General features: G+C 38.2%; 1 protein-coding gene across 1 annotated transcript in view; it reads left to right on the plus strand.

Annotated features, from left to right (window-relative positions):
- The window catches only part of GALNTL6 (polypeptide N-acetylgalactosaminyltransferase-like 6), a 277,333-nt gene that overhangs the window by 193,133 nt on the left and 66,047 nt on the right, over positions 1-18,153 (plus strand). The window contains exons 7-8 of the mRNA XM_009996002.1: positions 6,100-6,285; positions 11,845-12,028. Of these exons, the coding sequence (XP_009994304.1) occupies positions 6,100-6,285; positions 11,845-12,028 (370 nt within the window). The remainder of the gene's footprint in view (positions 1-6,099; positions 6,286-11,844; positions 12,029-18,153) is intronic.

Genomic DNA, 18,153 nt, shown 5'->3' on the forward strand with positions numbered 1-18,153 from the left:
AGCAGGAAGACAAACTGAATTGGGCTATGGTGGAATGAGAGGGAACAGATAAAATGAAATAATTACTTTTATAATGATGGTGCTATGTACACCTATAATTCTGCATCCAGTTTTAGGCTTTGCAGTTCAAAAAGGATGACAAAAGCTCTAGTCACTTTAGCAGAGAACTAGTAAGACTGTCGTGGACCAAAACAAAGTGACCTTTGCAAAGAGGCTGAGGAACCTATGCTTGTTAAGTTTGGCAAAGCAGCAGCTAAGTGTTGATCTAATAGCTGCCCACAGCAGCTGGAATGGGAATTGCACAGATGGCAGAACCAACTCCCTCCTGGTACTGGCAGATGGTACAATAAGAGGCAACAGGCCCAAGATGGACTTTGGAAGATTCAGTCTGGACTTTAGGGAAAAAGTTATTCACCAGAAGGGTAATGTGACGGTTGGTTAGCTTACCCAGAGGTGTAACCAGGGGAATTGTCCTTCTTGGAGTCTTCAGCTTGGCTAGACAAAGTGACAGCTGACTTGGTACAGCCTTTGGAATGTTTCTGTGTCCAACCAGCATTTCCAACCACATTGCTTCCTCTCATATGGCTATACTGTGGTAACAGGAGAGACCAGCATACATTTTCTACTACTGTAAGTTTTTCTTGAGCTATTTTTACATGTCTTGTGTTGGGAATGGCAGAACAGCTCAAGTTACATACTACTCAGCCAATTAAAGTTAAAAAGAAACAGATTTAGTTCAGATTGTTTATCAGGGCATTTAACAGGCTCTGTTGCTGTTCTTAATTATTTGATGATTTGCAGATCAATGATCTTATAACAGAGGCTGTCAGTTATTAGGGGAAGAAATTGGAGGTGCTACAAGAGGTGCAGAGGGTAAGCTGTGTTATAGGCCCAGCTTTGGGATGGACCTTCCTGGCTGTCCAGAAAAGGGGCTTAACAAAAGGATTTATTTTCTTTGTATTTTCCTTCCTCTTTCCTGATTCATGCTTCAGTCAAGCAAGTCCTGAAGACCAGCTCCAGCTTTCACTTCATCTTTTAAATCTCTCTTAATACCTTCTCAGTAACCTTGGAGGAACATTGCATGTCACACAGTACATTTTGCCACGGGCTATCAGTGTGATAATGAAATACTCCTTGTATGCGTCCCAACAGGGGAGAATTGCAGTTCTGCTTTTTACTACTAGGTTGTTTGGTTTTTTTCCATGAAAAAAAGCAGAACCTCTATTTCCAATTTATATCTGGGCACCACATTAAGTAACTGGGTACTCTGCTTGAGTAGATCTTTAATTATTATGTCCAGGCAATTGTGTCTCTGCTATTATTTTAGAAAAACTTCTCCAGATTTTAAATGAAGACAGAAAAGGCCCGCACAGAACAATTACAATGGAAAATTTGTTTACAGTCTATTGCTAGAAGAGACATAATGCTTCCCTTTATCAACACTTGTCATAGCAGTGATGGCCTGTAAACCTCCTGCCCAAGCATTATTCTTTATTTGTCACTGCCTGTGGCAACTCTTGCCATGGCAGGTTCCTCGCACGTGTCAAACAAATGATTCATGTCTTCATTTGATCAACACTGTGAAGAAAAGAATGATGTGCTTTCTTGTAAATTACAAATTATACATTTACTCTCTGTATCTAGTGACAGGGTCTTTGGCTTCTTTTTACCCCAAGTGTACTGCTTATAGCTCACTGTAGAATTTACATACTGGCTTCTTTCTCTTGCCTAACTCTTAAAGTGAAATTTATGTAATATTACAGCACATCAATGAAACAATCTTACCTCCCTGTTTTATTGTCATAGCAAGCTGACTTGGACTGTTTCCTATGGTAATAAATGGGCAGAATGTGTTGTCCCCTGGACATGTAAAGGCCTTTTTATTACAGGTTGCTTTCTGGTTTACACACCACATTATAAATTCATTCAGTTTCTTTAGAATTAAGTTTTGCTGACATTGATTGATAAATGTTTACTTGGGCACTTGAGTTCATTTGCTTCTAAGTATATATATGTAATATATAGGTTTTGTGTGTGAGGTGCTTCTTCTGGAGATAATATTAGCAACACAATAATGGGGAACTGTAAGAAAATGCAGTTGTGCTGTAGGAAATTTAATATAATTTGAATTTTTCTTCCGTGAAGGAATTTTTTGGGAGTTCTGTGAAAAAGGGCAATTTCTTTATACATATTCAGGAAAAGACAATGTTAAAATAAGTGTTTGGTAGTAATCACAAACACCTAGATCATTTGTTGGTCAAAATTATTCCCATGCAGAGAATTCTAAAATCTTGTCTAATCTGTTTTAAGCAACACTTGAGCTGTGAGATTCCAAGGTATTGTCTTTGTCAGAGTATCTATGTCTTTGAGACCCCTAGCTCAAATGTGGGATCTTTTAAGTAGCCATCCTTTCAAGCCAGCTGCTGACCACAGGTTCTGGAGAGTTGGCATTTTGCTTTAAAGAGTCTCACCACTGTATTGAGTAATGCAGGAGTGGCTTTAATGAGTGGTTCAGTGTGAAAGATATGATTTTACTACTTATATAAATAGCAGACAATACTACAGTATTCTTTAAACTACTACCGTTCTGCTGTCTCTGTTGCTCTGGTTTTGTTTATGCTTTTAGAGATTGGTAAGGTTTGAAACAGATAATGCCACAAGACATTGCAGGAGAAAATATATAGAAAATATATAAGGTGGTTTTTTTCTCCTGTACTTCAAGATATTTTCATTCTCACAGCCCAATTGAAGTTGGTCATTGAACTTAAATACTTGTTGATGGTTTTGTAGTTATTGAGAGTTTTTCCCAAATAAATTCCCAAACTATCATCTTGGCCAAATCTCAAAACTAAAGATAAGGTAGTTACTTTTACTTGAATTTGTTGGACTGTGTCATGACGTATAGTTAGAATATTGCTAACATGTAGCTGATTTAACAAATCTAGATACCTTATATATCTCTCATAATCCATATATTTTGGTTTATATGTTGCCCTAATCTTTCTTGTGTCGCTGGTCTAACTAAGCTCTATAAAACTAAACACTTGCTACTTTTGTTTTCATCCTGATGACTTCCAGATGTCTATACAAGGATGTATTTAGAATTCTGTATGAAGAAGACATGCAAATATTGTTTGTATACTTCTGCTTTTTTGTGAGTTGTTCTTTGAGCAACCAGGAGATATAATAAAATTAGTCATGGGACTAACTGATTAGGAGAAAACACTTTTGGGGTATGTGATTCTGGCATCTAAAGGTGTACGGTTCTTCAGAAATTGGATGGCATGCTGCCTGAAAGGTGTGAAAAGCTCTGAGAGAGAGGGAGGAAGGTGGTATAGAGAACTCTTGTTTGTTTCACAGAATTTCAGGTATTATTCTGGTAAAAAAAAATAAAATAAATAAATAAATTGAGAGATTTCTTTTCCTGAGTTTACAAGGAACCTGAAGCAATAGAAGAACAGTATGAACTGCCACTGATTTCATTGAGTTCAAGCTCCAATACAACTAATAGTAATCAAATTATATTATTCAGCTCTTTTGTTATTTAACAGTTGATACAAGAACAGAGAAGAATGTATCATACTAAAATAGTTTGTATCATTTCTCTGAAGTGTTTTCCTGCAGAGGGAGGCACTCAGCTTTCAGAATGTGGTCATTGCAAGATTTGAAAGGAATGAAATTTAGTCCTTTGTATGAGACTGAATTTATTTGGCCCAAGACAAGTGATATCAATCAGGATGCATGAAGAAAACACATTTGTATTAGTTCATTTAAACACCAGTGGTGGCCATATTCAGACTCTCTATTGCAAGGGCCTTACCTTAGCCATTGTGACACATAACTAATGCAAGTCTAATTCAGGTGTGCCTTGAATTTTCGTAAAGGCAGTAGAGAGCCTACCGACACTATGAACAACTTTGGTTGTCCAAGTAAGGCTTCTGCTTCTCTCTGTCAGAGAATTTATGTGCTTCCTTGGTAGCTGCCTTCACATACAAAGAGGGAAACTGCCTAGAGCCGGCTCACAGGAAGTAAAAAAGCAATTGTATCTGATACTTAGCCAAATTCAGAGCTATGTATTAGGATCCTCTGATCAGCCAGCATCTCATCAGTGAACCCACCTCTGAGAGTGGGCAACTGAAGATGGGAGGATTTGCACTAAGCCAAGGTATTAAGTGCTTGATCACATAGATGGAGAGCTGTGTTCAGGTTGAGTAACCTGAATCTTCTTATTAGCTGTCTGTATAGTGTGCAGTAGTGTGGTCTTACTCTTGGTGCAGGGTTCATATGCCCTATTCAGAGGAAACAAACTTAAGACTTGTGGGTGGAAGAGGTCAGAGGGGAAAGGGTTAAATGACCTTAAAGAACTACAGGAAATCTTCACTGTCTGAGAACGAACAAAACTATCATACCTAACAGATTAGGTTTTATCTAATTTGGAAATATCTAATATCCTGTCACTTTGAAACTGTTTCATTTTTCATGGCTCTGTGATGATACAATTTTCAACATAGAAGAAAATCCAGATTGACAGCCCTAACAGACTTTCTTATATTACCTCCAAGGTCTTTGTATCCTTGTTTTTAAGGTCTATTTCCCTTCTTCTGTATTTCTGCGCTGTGGGAATAGCCTCAATGGAGCTCATAAAAACAGGAAAATAGTTCAATAAATATATGCTTTACACAGTCTTGCACATGGGCACAAAATGATGTAAGATTTTATTTAACCTCTGTCTAGTTGTGATACTGAATTGTGGCTGGAACTTTAACTGCGTGAAAGTGGCACACAGCCCTTGTCCCATGAATATGGTTGGTCATACAACGATCATCATTCAAAGACATAGTACATCTCTTACTGCAATTGCTGAGGGATTATGTTAATTCTTATTGAGTACATAAATAGAAAAATGGGATTTAAAAAAGGATAGGTCTTTTCCTGTTATTTCAGAGAATCATAGAATCATTTAGGCTAGAAAAGGTTTCCAAGATTCATAGAATAGAATCATAGAGTCATCAAGGTTGGAAGGGACCTCAAAGATCATCAGGTTCCAACCCCTCTGCCATGAGCAGGGAACTCAACAGTGCTGCTAAATGGTAGTCCATTTGGGTAGTCTGTAGCAAATTTCTTGCGATCTCTTATGAGGGAGTTCAAAGAATTAATAGCTGACATAAGAAGCAATCATAACCTGGCAAACCCATTTCAGTGAGATGTAGCTTGCAACCACTAGCATCACTACATGTGGGTTCTCACCAGTTTTAATTATTATGAACTAAGCTTCTTTTCTCCTTCTTTCCCTGCCAAATGGAATTATCAGATTTTTCCGAAGTAATGACTCTGACAAGCTAAGGAGGTGAATCAAAAGCTAAAGATATTTTTTCTGTTGTAGATGTATTTAGGAGAGAAAACTCTAGGGTGATTTTTCAAGTTGGTGGGTTGTTGGGATTTTTTTGAGACTGTGTGTTTCTAGAAAAAGATTTTGCAAAGGTGCAGTTTTGTGATACAGGTAAAGCCAGGTTGTGGAGAAAACAGAATCTATCAACTGCTCTCTATTTGAAGTTTAGTTTTGTTCAGAAGTTAGCTGTCCATTTGCTTAACACTGTTATTCAACTATTAAGATCTTTCTTTATGTCTGTTTCCCTTCCCATTACAAAAACAATCTCATCAGATAGTTTAACACTTACCTTTAAAAAATTGTTTTCTGTGCATATTTCTTCATCGTTACTTGATATAGAAAGCCCACTTGGAAAGCACTCTGTTTATAACACAACATGCCAGAATGTTTATCTGGCCTTGGGCTGCAGGAACCAGAGGATGGATGAATATCTTGCGGTAGTTTTGGCCATGATTATATTATGGATGGCAGGTTGCCAGTAGCAACTGCAATAAAAGGTCCGTAGTGTCAGTGTTTTCCTCTGTGTCATAAAACAGAGAACATTTGTGCTTTCCAAACGGTCTCGGGGACGATTTGCAGCAGATTTTGGAGGACTTACAGTGACAAGAGATGGACATAGATAAGCTGCTTGCAGGTTATATGCCAACCTGTCCTTCCGTTGGCTCCACCAGGCCTAGCACCACTGACACTTTTTTTGCCCTTCTTTCTAGAACATTTAAAAGAGAAGCTGGAGGAATACATGGTCCGTTTTGCCAAAGTGAGGATTGTGCGTACCAAGAAACGCGAAGGGCTCATTCGAACCAGACTGCTAGGAGCCTCGCTGGCTAGAGGAGAAGTCTTGACATTTCTGGATTCCCATTGCGAAGTCAACGTGAATTGGCTGCCTCCCTTGCTTAGTAAGTGTATAAGCCTTCATCAGCCATTAAAATCAGAGCATACAGAGTAGCTTAAGCAGTCGAAGCAATGTCCCACCATGAGCAGGACATAGACTGTATGGAAGTGTTTGGGGCTCTCCTGCAGTGTCTGAAGAGCCAGTGTGAGAGAGGTCTCAGAGCAATTAAGCAGCTCTATTTTGTGGGTTTTGTGACTAAAGAATGGGTGAAGTATCACTTTTGCCTATGATAGTTACAATTTATTTTATTATTACTACCACTAAATTACTAAATCTAGTATCATGCTATGTCCTTACTATATAACTGGAAACTTGTTATGCTTCCTAGTTCTCCTAGTTCCTAGTACTCCTTCCTCGTCCTCCACATTCCATTAAGATAGATTTTGCTGTAAATGTGTCCAAGACCAGTAACAACTGCATTCACATTTGGAAGCTCAGAAAGAATGATTTGCTATTGACTGCTTTGCTGGATTCCAGCTGCAGCTGGCAAAGCTCCATTAGTCAAAGGAATGGAAAAAATCAATTGTTGTAGTCTAGGATTTAACTGCAGGAAACAATGTTCCCTTTCCTACTAGACTACATGCAAAGTATATGTGGTTTGCAAAGTGAATGTTTTTTTGCTAGCAAAAACAAAGAACATTACTGAGTTAACTATTAATTTGTATTAATTAAAAGCATATGTCATAAGTATGTGCCAGGATAGGGTTTCACCAATTAATGGTTATTGTTTCCTGAATTTTGTTGCTAGAACTAGTTAGGCCACACAATAAGCTGATAAAGGATTTGCAGCAAGCAGAGATGCTGTTTTGCTAATGAACTATCAGTCAAGACTGATAGTTGAGATCAGTCGAGATCATTCCTTTCAAATACTAGTAACTACTTTCTCGTAAGATCAGTGATACGATAATGTGCAGAATTCCAAATTTACATCCTTTCTCGCTTCCATATCAAACTACACACACAGTCTTATCCCTGTGTTACCATTTTGCCCTTTATCACAACATCAGCATTTTTTAAAATAACCTCTGTGTCTTCATGTAAAGCCTGAACAGCATAAAAGAGCAGAGGGAAATACAAGTTTCAGCAAGCCTTCCACAAGCAGCCCTGTCAAATAGCCATAAACACTCTGGCTTATTCTACAGCCACCTTTTGTCTGCTTTCTGATTTTGCCCCACCGTCCATCATACATTGCCACTAATGAAAAATCTCAAGAAGATTCTCACTCTTGTCCTGTGAAATCTTTTGCTAAGTTACTGTAGATGGGATGTAGCTCTTCTATTTTGCTAACTTAGACATGGGAATATTGCAAGTTGCAAAAGCAGTTCCTTTTCTTTCTTTCTTGTCTGAAATGAAGATACATCTAGCTGGGTTTCACCCTATAAAAGCTAAGAAATAAATGGAATGGTTACAAAGGATTCATAAGTGCAGTTAGGTTGCAGTGGGAACTGAGCTGGTGATAACAACCCTCAGCCTCAAGCCAGCAAACTGGATAGACAAGAGAAGTTTCATCAGGGACCAAGTCCCAGCTCTTCTTAGTTCTTGAGTGGAATGCGATCTTTCTTGTTCCACATGTAGTAGAAATACGCTTAGCTAACCAGCCAGAGGATCTAGAAATTAATCTTTGGGAGCACTGGAGCTCAGGATCAATAGACTTTATTATGAAAGAAAAAGTAGAGCATTACATGAAGAAGGACAAATGGAGAATGAATACATAGCAGTATATGTAAGGATGTCCTGAGACCTCTTTTCCAAAAGGGATGAGAGAACTGTCTTATGACCGTTAGGTGGCAAATATTTGCTATACTGAAATCAGATGACACCTAGCTGCTAATAATAGTAAAGTTAATATGTTTTTTCAAAGTATTATCTCAAGATATATCTTTTGCTTCACTCAACACTGCATTTGACTGAATGTCATTCAAGGAGACCAAAACAGAGGATATATTGGGTATTTATTGCTTTGAAGCTGCCCTACTTTAGCTCTGATTGTATATGCCATGTGTAATGAAAAGTCCTGAAAAAGAGCCCAGTTCAGCCCAGCTCTGGAGTGCAGACTGCCAGTCTTCGCTGAGAGGGGCAGTGTTTTCTATTCTTCCAAATCAAGTCATTTTTTCAAAATGAGACCTTGCAAATTGAGGGGGGAAGAGGGGGAAGCAGGGGAAGCAAGAGCAATCACTTAGAGATGGTTCTCAAAGTTATTTAGGCATCTAACTTGTATTTTCAAAACTCACTTTTTAGATCAAAGAAAGACTTTCAGTACTTGTTAGGTACCTAAGTAGCTTTCTGGAGCTCAGCCATAGTTGTTTTCAGTTACAGTCTTCTTTTTTTTTGTCTTTTTTTTTTTTTTTTTTAAAAAAGGTGCAAAATGGCTTTCTTTTTTTTCTTTAAGCTTTATTTAGTTTATTTATTTAGCCTAAATGGGTTTTCAAACTGAGATAAACCACTCAGATTTCAGTGTTTTGCTAGATGTTCACTGAGCAGGCAGCTGTAGTCATGTAAAAATATTGGCAAACAGAGCTGTTTGTCACTCTTCAGTAGTATAAAATCAGCAGAAGGAAAGTTGCAACTTGGACTCCAGCTGCTTGCATAAAGAGTCTAGTGGGAAGATGTAGGTATTGCAGGTTTAAGGTAAGGAACTGAGCAGCAAACCAGCTTGAAAGATGCAGCCACATCTTTCCTTCTGCTGCTGTTGTTGTGGAAGTAAGGAAGATGGACAATAGATTATTAGTGTCATAGGCTACCAGAACTAGGTTTTCAAAACAGATTTTGTTCCTGGCCAAGACTTAAGTTGATATCATGATTAGATCATGCTTAGCAAGTTATCAAGACACCTGCTAGCTATAGCTGTCTCTCTCCACAACATGTCTATAATACATTACTTGCCAGTGGAGAAGTCTGACAATACAAGTACTAAAACCAACTCAGATAACAAGACATAATTTGCTGAGCCACTCAAATGTTGTCAGCATCTGTAATCTTAGTAGGATGATAAGAGTATTTTCAATGTGGCATTGTTACTTTAACCAGGCCAATTTGAAACAAGCACTTGAAGTTACTGGGGTGCATCTATCTTATAAAGATAAAACCTATCTTTTTAGAGTGGCTTATCCAATATTGAAAATTTCTGTTTCTTGCCACAAATGCACGCTGCTTGATACTAAAAGTGCTGACTTCAAACGTGTGTAAATACTGCTTAAAATTGCTACGGAGGAAGCTCTGGGTGATCTCATGCTTTCTCTCAAATCTGCAAAATTTTTACATGTAGAATTATGTTTATCTATCTGTTCTTCCCTTTATCTGCAGCATATATGCAGTGCAGTAATAGATGCAAGTTTTCAGACCAGTAGGAATTTGTGAGAGAATGATCAGTAAAGGCAATAGAAATGAAACTGTAAATCATTTCAACTGTGACTTTCAGGCTCTTGCATTAGGAGCAGGTGTGATGAAGAACACTGGCTGGCAAAGCAGCAGCATGTTCACATCTGTAAAGCTACAATACTAGCACTATGGTGAAATGTAAGATAGCCCTACAGCCCTTTTTTCTCTTTCTTAATTTTTTATTGGGCTGCAGTCAAGCCTAAGAAGTATGCATGCAAAATTCATTATTTAGGGCATACTGAAAGAAATACTGAGGCTGTGAGTTTGATTGCTTTTTGGTGTGCATAATCACAAACACACTAGTTTCTTCAGAAGTCATGACCTTCCTGTTGTTTCTAATAATCTCTAAAACATTTTTGGGACTGAGAAGTAGGTTCTGTAGATATGCACAGGAACAGACCGGTAAGCATCTTCTTACTTGCAAAATTGTTGCAGAGTTGTAAAAATTAAATCTGAGATTGAGTTTGAGCATTGCTGTTTTTTTTCCCCTGCCTATCTCTGCATGTGGCTCAGATGTTTCCAATTCTTCAGTCTATTTAAAGGCAGAAGCTTTTAAAGATCAGGAAAAGGATGCTAATGTATTATGAGTTTACCTTTGACCTGCTCCAGCCAAATCAATCCCATTTAGTTTCTCTCCTCCAATCAATTTAGAAGGGTGGTGGATCAGAGATAGATTATTATAAGCCCTTTAACTGTTAGCAGGGCCATCACAGGGAAGAGATTATGTAAAAATGACTTTACATAATGATTACAGATAATACAACACAATATACCAGTGAATGTAATTATATTTGGCAATAGCAAGAGTAATGCAGCTATTATGTCTGAGATGAGTTTCCTAGAATTTTCAAGAGCCTGTGCTTTAAATTTATTTCACTATTAAAAAATAAGGATGTAAAAGCCTGCTGCACTTCCAGACACAGTAATTTCTCACTAGCAGTCATCATTGTTCCCCCATTTGGACAGTCTCTAAACAACTAAACAACTGAGAATAAATATGAAAACTACAGATATTTTGCTAAAATAATATTTTTTCTTAGTTTCAGTCCTTCAGAAGCAAGGAGCAGGATCTGTATTATTAATCATTGCACCAGTATTACCTGCCTTCCTATTGAAGTGTTCATTCCACACTCAACCCTCTGATTTTTTTAGGGTATTATAACACACAAGTGAAACCTAATTCTCAAAAGCAAAAAGCAAGTTTTCTACATAGGCCCTACAATTACATTTTGTAAATAATCTAGTCTACCGTTTGAAGTAAAAGTTTTATAATGCTTGTAATTCTTGAAGATTTTGGTTTTTCATGGGTCTGTAGATAGTTTTGGTCCTTTTGTGCCAACACAGCTACAAATTTTCCTGTATTTCCTCTTTTCAAACCATTATTCTTCTGCCTAGTTCTTGCATTTGGAATATCTTCTTTCTTTTCTGAGGAGCTCTCTGAGATTAGGTAATAGCAGCAAAGCAGTAATCTGCACCAAAGCAGACTCAGGCCTACCCTGCCCTTTTACTAGAGATGGGAATTTGATTAAGCCTCACATTTATATATATATATTTTAAAAAAAAAAAAAAAGGCAAAAAGAAACTAATTTATTTAGAAAACAGGTTTGAATAATACTGTGTGGCCTTCTTTACATCTCAAAGATCAGTACAAAAAAAGAACACAAGCCCTGTTTTGTTCTTCATGCTAGAATTTGCCTTTAATTGAAGCATTTGATCTCAAAGCTGATGCACACTAGAGCCACAGGAACAGTGGCTGAATGGTTCCAAGAGCTGAGATTCACATTTAGGAGCACAAATCTCTCTCGCAGGAGATCGCCATACACACTCCCCACAGCTGAAGAAGTACTTTTACATTTTGCTTGCTGGCTTATTCTGTAGCTGACAGATTGGGGACAGCTCAGAGTAGAAAAGTGACAGAGATACAGATGACTGGACTCCTGTGGGTCTCACAGGGATATGCTTCCCTTTAAAGAACTGTAAATACTTCTAATCATTGCCCAACATCATTAAGTACACTTTAGATAAAGGTTTGGTACAGATTTGAAAAAGGAAATTATTTGGGGGCTGCAGGGAACAAAGCAAGCAATCTTCAAACATCAGAAAACCTGTGGGATTCACTTTGCCATGATATGATAAATGGCTTGACTAGATATGCCGCTTCCTATTTTCTACTTTCATTTTTCAGACCAGATTGCACTAAACCACAAAACCATCGTGTGTCCTATGATCGATGTCATTGACCACAATCACTTTGGCTACGAGGCACAGGCGGGGGATGCCATGCGAGGAGCTTTTGACTGGGAAATGTACTACAAAAGAATACCGATTCCTCCAGAGCTCCAGAGAGCTGATCCCAGCGACCCCTTTGAGTAAGTAGTGATAAAGGGGAGAGTGGGAATATGAAGTAGAACAAGCAAAGTCGGTAACTGTAGCAGAGGAACCCGAGCCCTGAAATACCATGTAGGCCTCTTAGTACTAATGAAAGGCAGTAGAAGTAAATAGCTTTTATATAGGTATATAAAAATCTCAAAACTAGCAAAACGTCCAGGGCAACAAGTTGCAGGATTCTCAAACAGTGTCTGGAAACACAGACCTTCCCCATCTTTTCTGGCCCAGTGGTTATATGTAAAACGAACAGGCACATATTGGTAGTTAAGAGAAGGTATTGACATTGGACAAAGAGTGAATGTGTCTGCAGTCACTCTGTTTATTCCATAGAGCACTTCCTGAATAAACTTCAGTTTAATGTTTTTTTTGCTGGAGATGGATGCAATACATAAATCAAAAGCTGAGTCCACATTCTTCCAGCAGATGCTTAGTTTGACTGTTGATATTGCTACCATATAGGTATTGCTGGAACTTGAACAGAGGGCTATCAAACCTGAACAGTCAAGTTCATTTGTAGGTAAAATTTTATAAGCCCAGCTCCATTCTTAGTATTGTTTAGATCAGCTCATTTGTAAGAATCATCTACTTTTCACAAAGGTAGATCCTTCTTTTCTTTTAATTATTGTTATGTAAGGATCAGCAGGATTAATCTGCATCAGCAGAGCGAGGACAGACAAACATGGTTCAGTGTGGCAAAATCTCCAGGTCTCTCACACAGCGCGTGTCCCATCAGGGCTAGAAGCAGGGCTGGCTTGGATTCTGTAGCTCAGTAGCTCTGGCAGAAACTCTGTGCTGCAGGTTTTGTCAGTTAAGAAAGGCAGCATTTCCCCCTCCCAAAAAAATATCTGGAAACAATAGCAACAGTAAACCTGTGTCTCTGTCCCAGACTTTGCACTATTTGGAAGTAACAGATCTGATTCATGTAGAAATTGACCCTATATCCAGGGAATACTAGCTCTTGGTAGGGAAAAGTAGGTGATTGCGGGACTTAGTGGGCTTATTTTCGTCATTCTGCTTTTCCTTTTTAGTTATCTCCATCTAGGCCCATCAGTCTTCATCTTTCATTTATGTAAGTGCTGATGAAGTATTTTCCATCAGCTTCCATTGTGACTGCTGCACAACATAGATGCAGCTAGTGCAGTCATGTAACCCTCCGAAGTTGCTAGAGTCTCCATTGCTCTTCCACAAGTTTTCCTGGTCCTCTGAGCAGTTGTAATTTCTCAACACTTACTGAAAGTCACTTAGCACTTCTTATAATTTTGTTCAGCTTTCCAAGTTTGTGTATAGATAAAATGTCTACAATGCCAGGGTATACAAGTGTTTTAAATAATGTGTGTTAGTTTTGCTTACGGAAGGGATTCTTTTCTAATTCAAAGTCAGTACTGCTTTTCTCCTAGGGCCATGTTGGCACCTGAAGTTTTTAATGCCTTGCTTAGAACAACGACAGTAAACATTACAAAAAATTTTAGATATCAATAACTTAATTGACCAAGACAGCTTTTATAGAATTAAAGAGACAGAAGAATTTATCTTTAAGTGCATATATACTAAAATTAGAAATTACTTCAGCCAGCACCATAATTATTATATTACAATTTGTAAGCAGTAGGGATTTTTTAATTATTATTATTTAAGTTAAATATTTTACTATTGGTATCCCAATAGCTTTATTTCTTGCCGGCAACATCTGATCTGGGCTGATCCTTAAGGAACTGGAAAACTGCCAGCATTTTTAGTAAAATACTACTAAATACGTGATCCAAAACACCAAAGTATGTGATCCAAAAATTACACTGATGAGTTTTTCCCCTCACTTAAAATGCCAGCTCAGTATGTGTGTTAAGCAGAAAAGGTCACATCAGCTTAAGATATAATGTACATAAAACCAGATCAAACTACAGAAGACCCAGGAGCAGTCATTGTATTATCTGAATGATATGTTTGCTTTCCATCTATGCATGATCACAATACTCCTGCCACAGATGTGAGCAGAGTGTTTGCAGTTGACACAAAAAAACTGAAGTGTTGTCAGGTAGGCTTTTGGTGTGATAGTAACATGGAACTTACTGAGCTCCAGAGCTAGTGTTTCTGTAATTCATTCACACACACACTTTTTTCTTTTTCTTTTTTTAACTTACTCCACTATGTTTGGTGTTTGACAGGTGCTCTCCTGTTGGAGGCTATCTATCTGGACAGTCTTTCAGTTCAGAATCCCTCTTGTGAAGAATCTAAACATTCTCATCCATTTGTGGTATGAGCGTGGGCTGGTCTGTGGTTCATGTACCTGCGGTGCCACTCAGGCAGCATCTCCACCCTTTGCTGTGACAGAACTTGGTGCTTCATTCCAGATCTCATCTTTTCCTGATGTACACTGACACCTGTTCCCAAACCCTCTAGTTGTTCACAAGTAGCTTTATACCAATATTTGGCTTGAAGTTTACATATTTAGGACTGTATAGTGCTCCAGCCTCCCACCTGCTCCATGTCATACTCACATATATATATAGATGAGGTAGTAACACCAACCTGGGAGTCAGATGACCAATTTATAACTGCATTTGTATCAGGCTGCACTTATCTACAAAGTGTATCATTTTAGTTCACATGTAGTTTGTCACTGGCCAGGCCAAGTTTTCCATAGGTTTCATTGAACCGTACTGCAGCCATATAAAATGTATTTTCAATCAAAGCTTCTGTGTGAATTATTGGATATTGCTGTGTGCTACCAAGCTGGTGAAGGGTGTAGAGAACAAGATACGAGGAGCGGCTGAGGGAACTGGGGATGTTTAGTTTGGAGAAGAGGGGGCTGAGGGGAGACTTTATCACCCTCTACAACTATCTGAAAGAAGGTTGTAGGGAGGCAGATGTTGTTTGCCTCTTCTCCCAAGTAAATAATGACAGGACTAGAGGAAATGGCCTGAAGTTGCAGCAGGGGAGGTTCAGGTTCTATATGAGGAAGAATTTATTTATTGAAAGAGTGGTCAGGCACTAGAACAGCCTGCCCAGGAAGGTGGTTGAGTTGCCATCCTTGGAGGTATTCAAGAAACATGTTGATGTGGTACTTCAGGGCATTCTCTACTGGCTGAGATTGTAGGGTTGTGGGGTTTTTGTGGGTGTTTTTTGGTGGAGTGTGTGTGGTTGGTTGTGTTTATTAGGGTTGGGTTTTCTTGTGTTGATGGTTGGACTCTGATCTCAGAGGTCCTTTCCAGCCATGACAATTCTGTGATTCTGTGACATAAGGGTTTGGGACAGGAGCCTGCTGTTGTGTGGCTGTTTTTTCTTGATGGTGCAAGCACTTTATTCTCTGGAGGAGTTTGCCCAACCCAAGTGATTGCAGCTTAAACTAATAGGGTAGCCTTGTTACTATAATGGACTGTGATATGCAGCATGTCAGTTCATATGATTAAATAGCCTGTTGGAGCTAAAACCTCTATGAAACTTTAAAGCAGAGGTTTGAAATGCTCAAGCCTACTCAGGATGACTGCTCTTTGTTTTCTGGCAGCATGTACATTACATCAATTCATGTTATCACATGCCCGATCTTACAACAGGCATTGGTGTCCATTCATGCCAGCAGAAATTTATTTCTAAACAGACAGGAAAGCAACAACAATTAAACCCAAAAACTATTTGGAAAAACCTCAAATTAATTAAGAGGTTTAACGTAACACAGATAAATTAGATTAGGAAAGGGCTGCACAGCTCCTCAGAGCAGTTCATGGTGGTGTAACTTTGTGATACGGGAGGGAAAGGTGCAGGTGAGAACTAACAGCATCAATAATGAATTGCAACTCAAGATAGAAATCCTCTCTGATGACAGCAGTGTTGTGCTACTTACTGGATGCCAAGACTTCTAGCACCTATCTGGGAAAGTCAGTAGTTTTTTCGTGTGTGATCGCATCTTACTCTCCTAGGGTTCCTTGTCTGCCTTCTGATACAGAGCTGTCCTCTCCAGACCTCCCTGAAAGGAAACAAAGCTGAAGAACCATGTAATTCTGGCAAAGGACCAGAACAGCAGTTTGGTAAATGCTGGGCTAACCAAGGAAGAAGCAGCAACTTTCTAACCTCTGACAAGGCATTTTAGTTCCTGTACTCAGCTGCCTATGTATAAAATGGGAACAGTATCACCCTGCCATTTCAAGGCTATTTTGGGTATGGATCTTACAAAGGTTGTGGCATTGTGGTCTCACAGTAATAGGGACCGCTTCAGGTTTCTGGATGACTTTTTGGTAAAATTTTGGATGTGCTCAAGGAATGAAATTAGTTAAGCAGTAAATTTTTCTCTTCCTTTGCGTCACAGTCTCCTAAACATGGATGTAATGTATGACCTTAATGTAGCCAGTTGTGTGTTAGATTGGAAGATTATACAGCATTTTCTGTTGAATTGCATTACCTAAATCATACTATTACTATGCAAGCTGTTGTCAGTGTTCTTCTTTACATAAATCTGACGTATTCTCAGAAATACTCTAATTTTCTGCAGCCCCTTACATTCAGTATTTATAGGTACTTTTTACAACATGTTGGTGCAAAGAAAGTCATTGCTAAGACTGCATTTCATATCTGAAGAGTACTTTCACAATTTTATGGTAATTTTCTGAAGTTTAGAAAGTGCTTTGGACAATGATTTCTATTCTATAGCTCCCAGTGCTTTTTAGTGTATGTCTTTTATGGCTGATTTCTGCCTATAAACATATTCATAAAACCTCTCACAACCAGAAACAATAATCTATTTTGTTTAAAGCCTGAGTATAATCTACTGTTTTGAACTGTGCTACAGGAATGTTTGATGCAAAGGCATTATTCTGCAGAGAAGCAGTCTCCAACCAGTGTGAATTTGTGTAATTTGAAGTTTTGATTTATTGTTTTGCTAAGCTATGGGCTGTAGAAAACTGCTACTGAAGATAACAGTAGTGGAGTTAACAATAACTTTTACAAACTGCCATCCATCCATCCATGGCACCATGAAAATATCAGAATTTGTTTCAGTGAAAAATCCTGGCACTAACTAACACACCATTTATGAGTGAAGATGTGCATATTGAATCATTTTCTCCTGCCTTTCATGGGATTTCAGAGTAGAGGTTCTGTACAACCAGTAAATTTTCTCTGCACATGTCACCGTTCAGAAGAGGTAACTACACACAGTGTAACCTCTCTGAATTTAAAAAATAATAATAATAATAGAGGATAAAAAAAATTACTTGCTGGTATTGTTTTTATAACATCACAACAGCCACTTAATGAATTAGTTGAGTGCTACTACATGAATACCTACCTAGTGAATATTGGGTGAATTGGGTACATTCAGGTTTGATACACAACTTTTCACATGAATGTTGCTAGTGGCTCATGCCTCCCAGGACAAAAAGGTACAGATTTTGTTCTTGCAGCAATGCCAAACTAGTAGTGTTTTTCTGCTTCTGTTGAAATTCGTATTTCCAACTTCCTTTCACACTTGGAGCTTCATGTTTAGCATGATAATGTAAACATCTCGAATGCAATATTTCTAGAGCTGTTAGCCTGCTACTTTACACAAGTATTAACTTTGGATCTTGACAGTCTATGTGTCCCATATGCTGGGGCAGATGAATAGAGTGGCTTACCAAAACTACCAGTAATTAGAAAACTAAGTAGTTTCTGGACATGAGTGTAATATTTCTTTACATAAGAAAGACTGGGATGGTGGCCAAGAAGAAGACAGAGCTATGTTGTTCAGTGTGTATGAGTACACTCTGTAATGCTATCAATATGCTGTTGCTACAGATGACTTGGCTTTTAAAATTATCAAATTATGTCTGAACAATTTTCCATTAAGAAAAATAGATTGCCTTTCTAAAATAATTGTTTCTATTTTAAATTGTATATCTTCAAGCCTTTTTGTCTAGAACTTTCATGCAGAATTTGGTGATACCTTTTGGTACTGAGAAAGAGAAAATCAACACCGTTCTCTTATATTTTATAGTGTTTACTATCATAAAGCTGGGAGTGACCCCTGCATCCACTTCCATTTCTGTTTGTTTGTTAGGGTGTGTTTTTTTTAAAGAATGACCAATTGCTACCTAAAGCCTCAGTCTAGTGTTACAAAGACTAAAACAGCTAATTT

This window comes from Chaetura pelagica, unplaced genomic scaffold (assembly GCF_000747805.2).
Source record: "Chaetura pelagica isolate M959 unplaced genomic scaffold, ChaPel_1.0 scaffold142, whole genome shotgun sequence".
Taxonomy (NCBI): Eukaryota; Metazoa; Chordata; class Aves; order Apodiformes; family Apodidae; genus Chaetura; species Chaetura pelagica.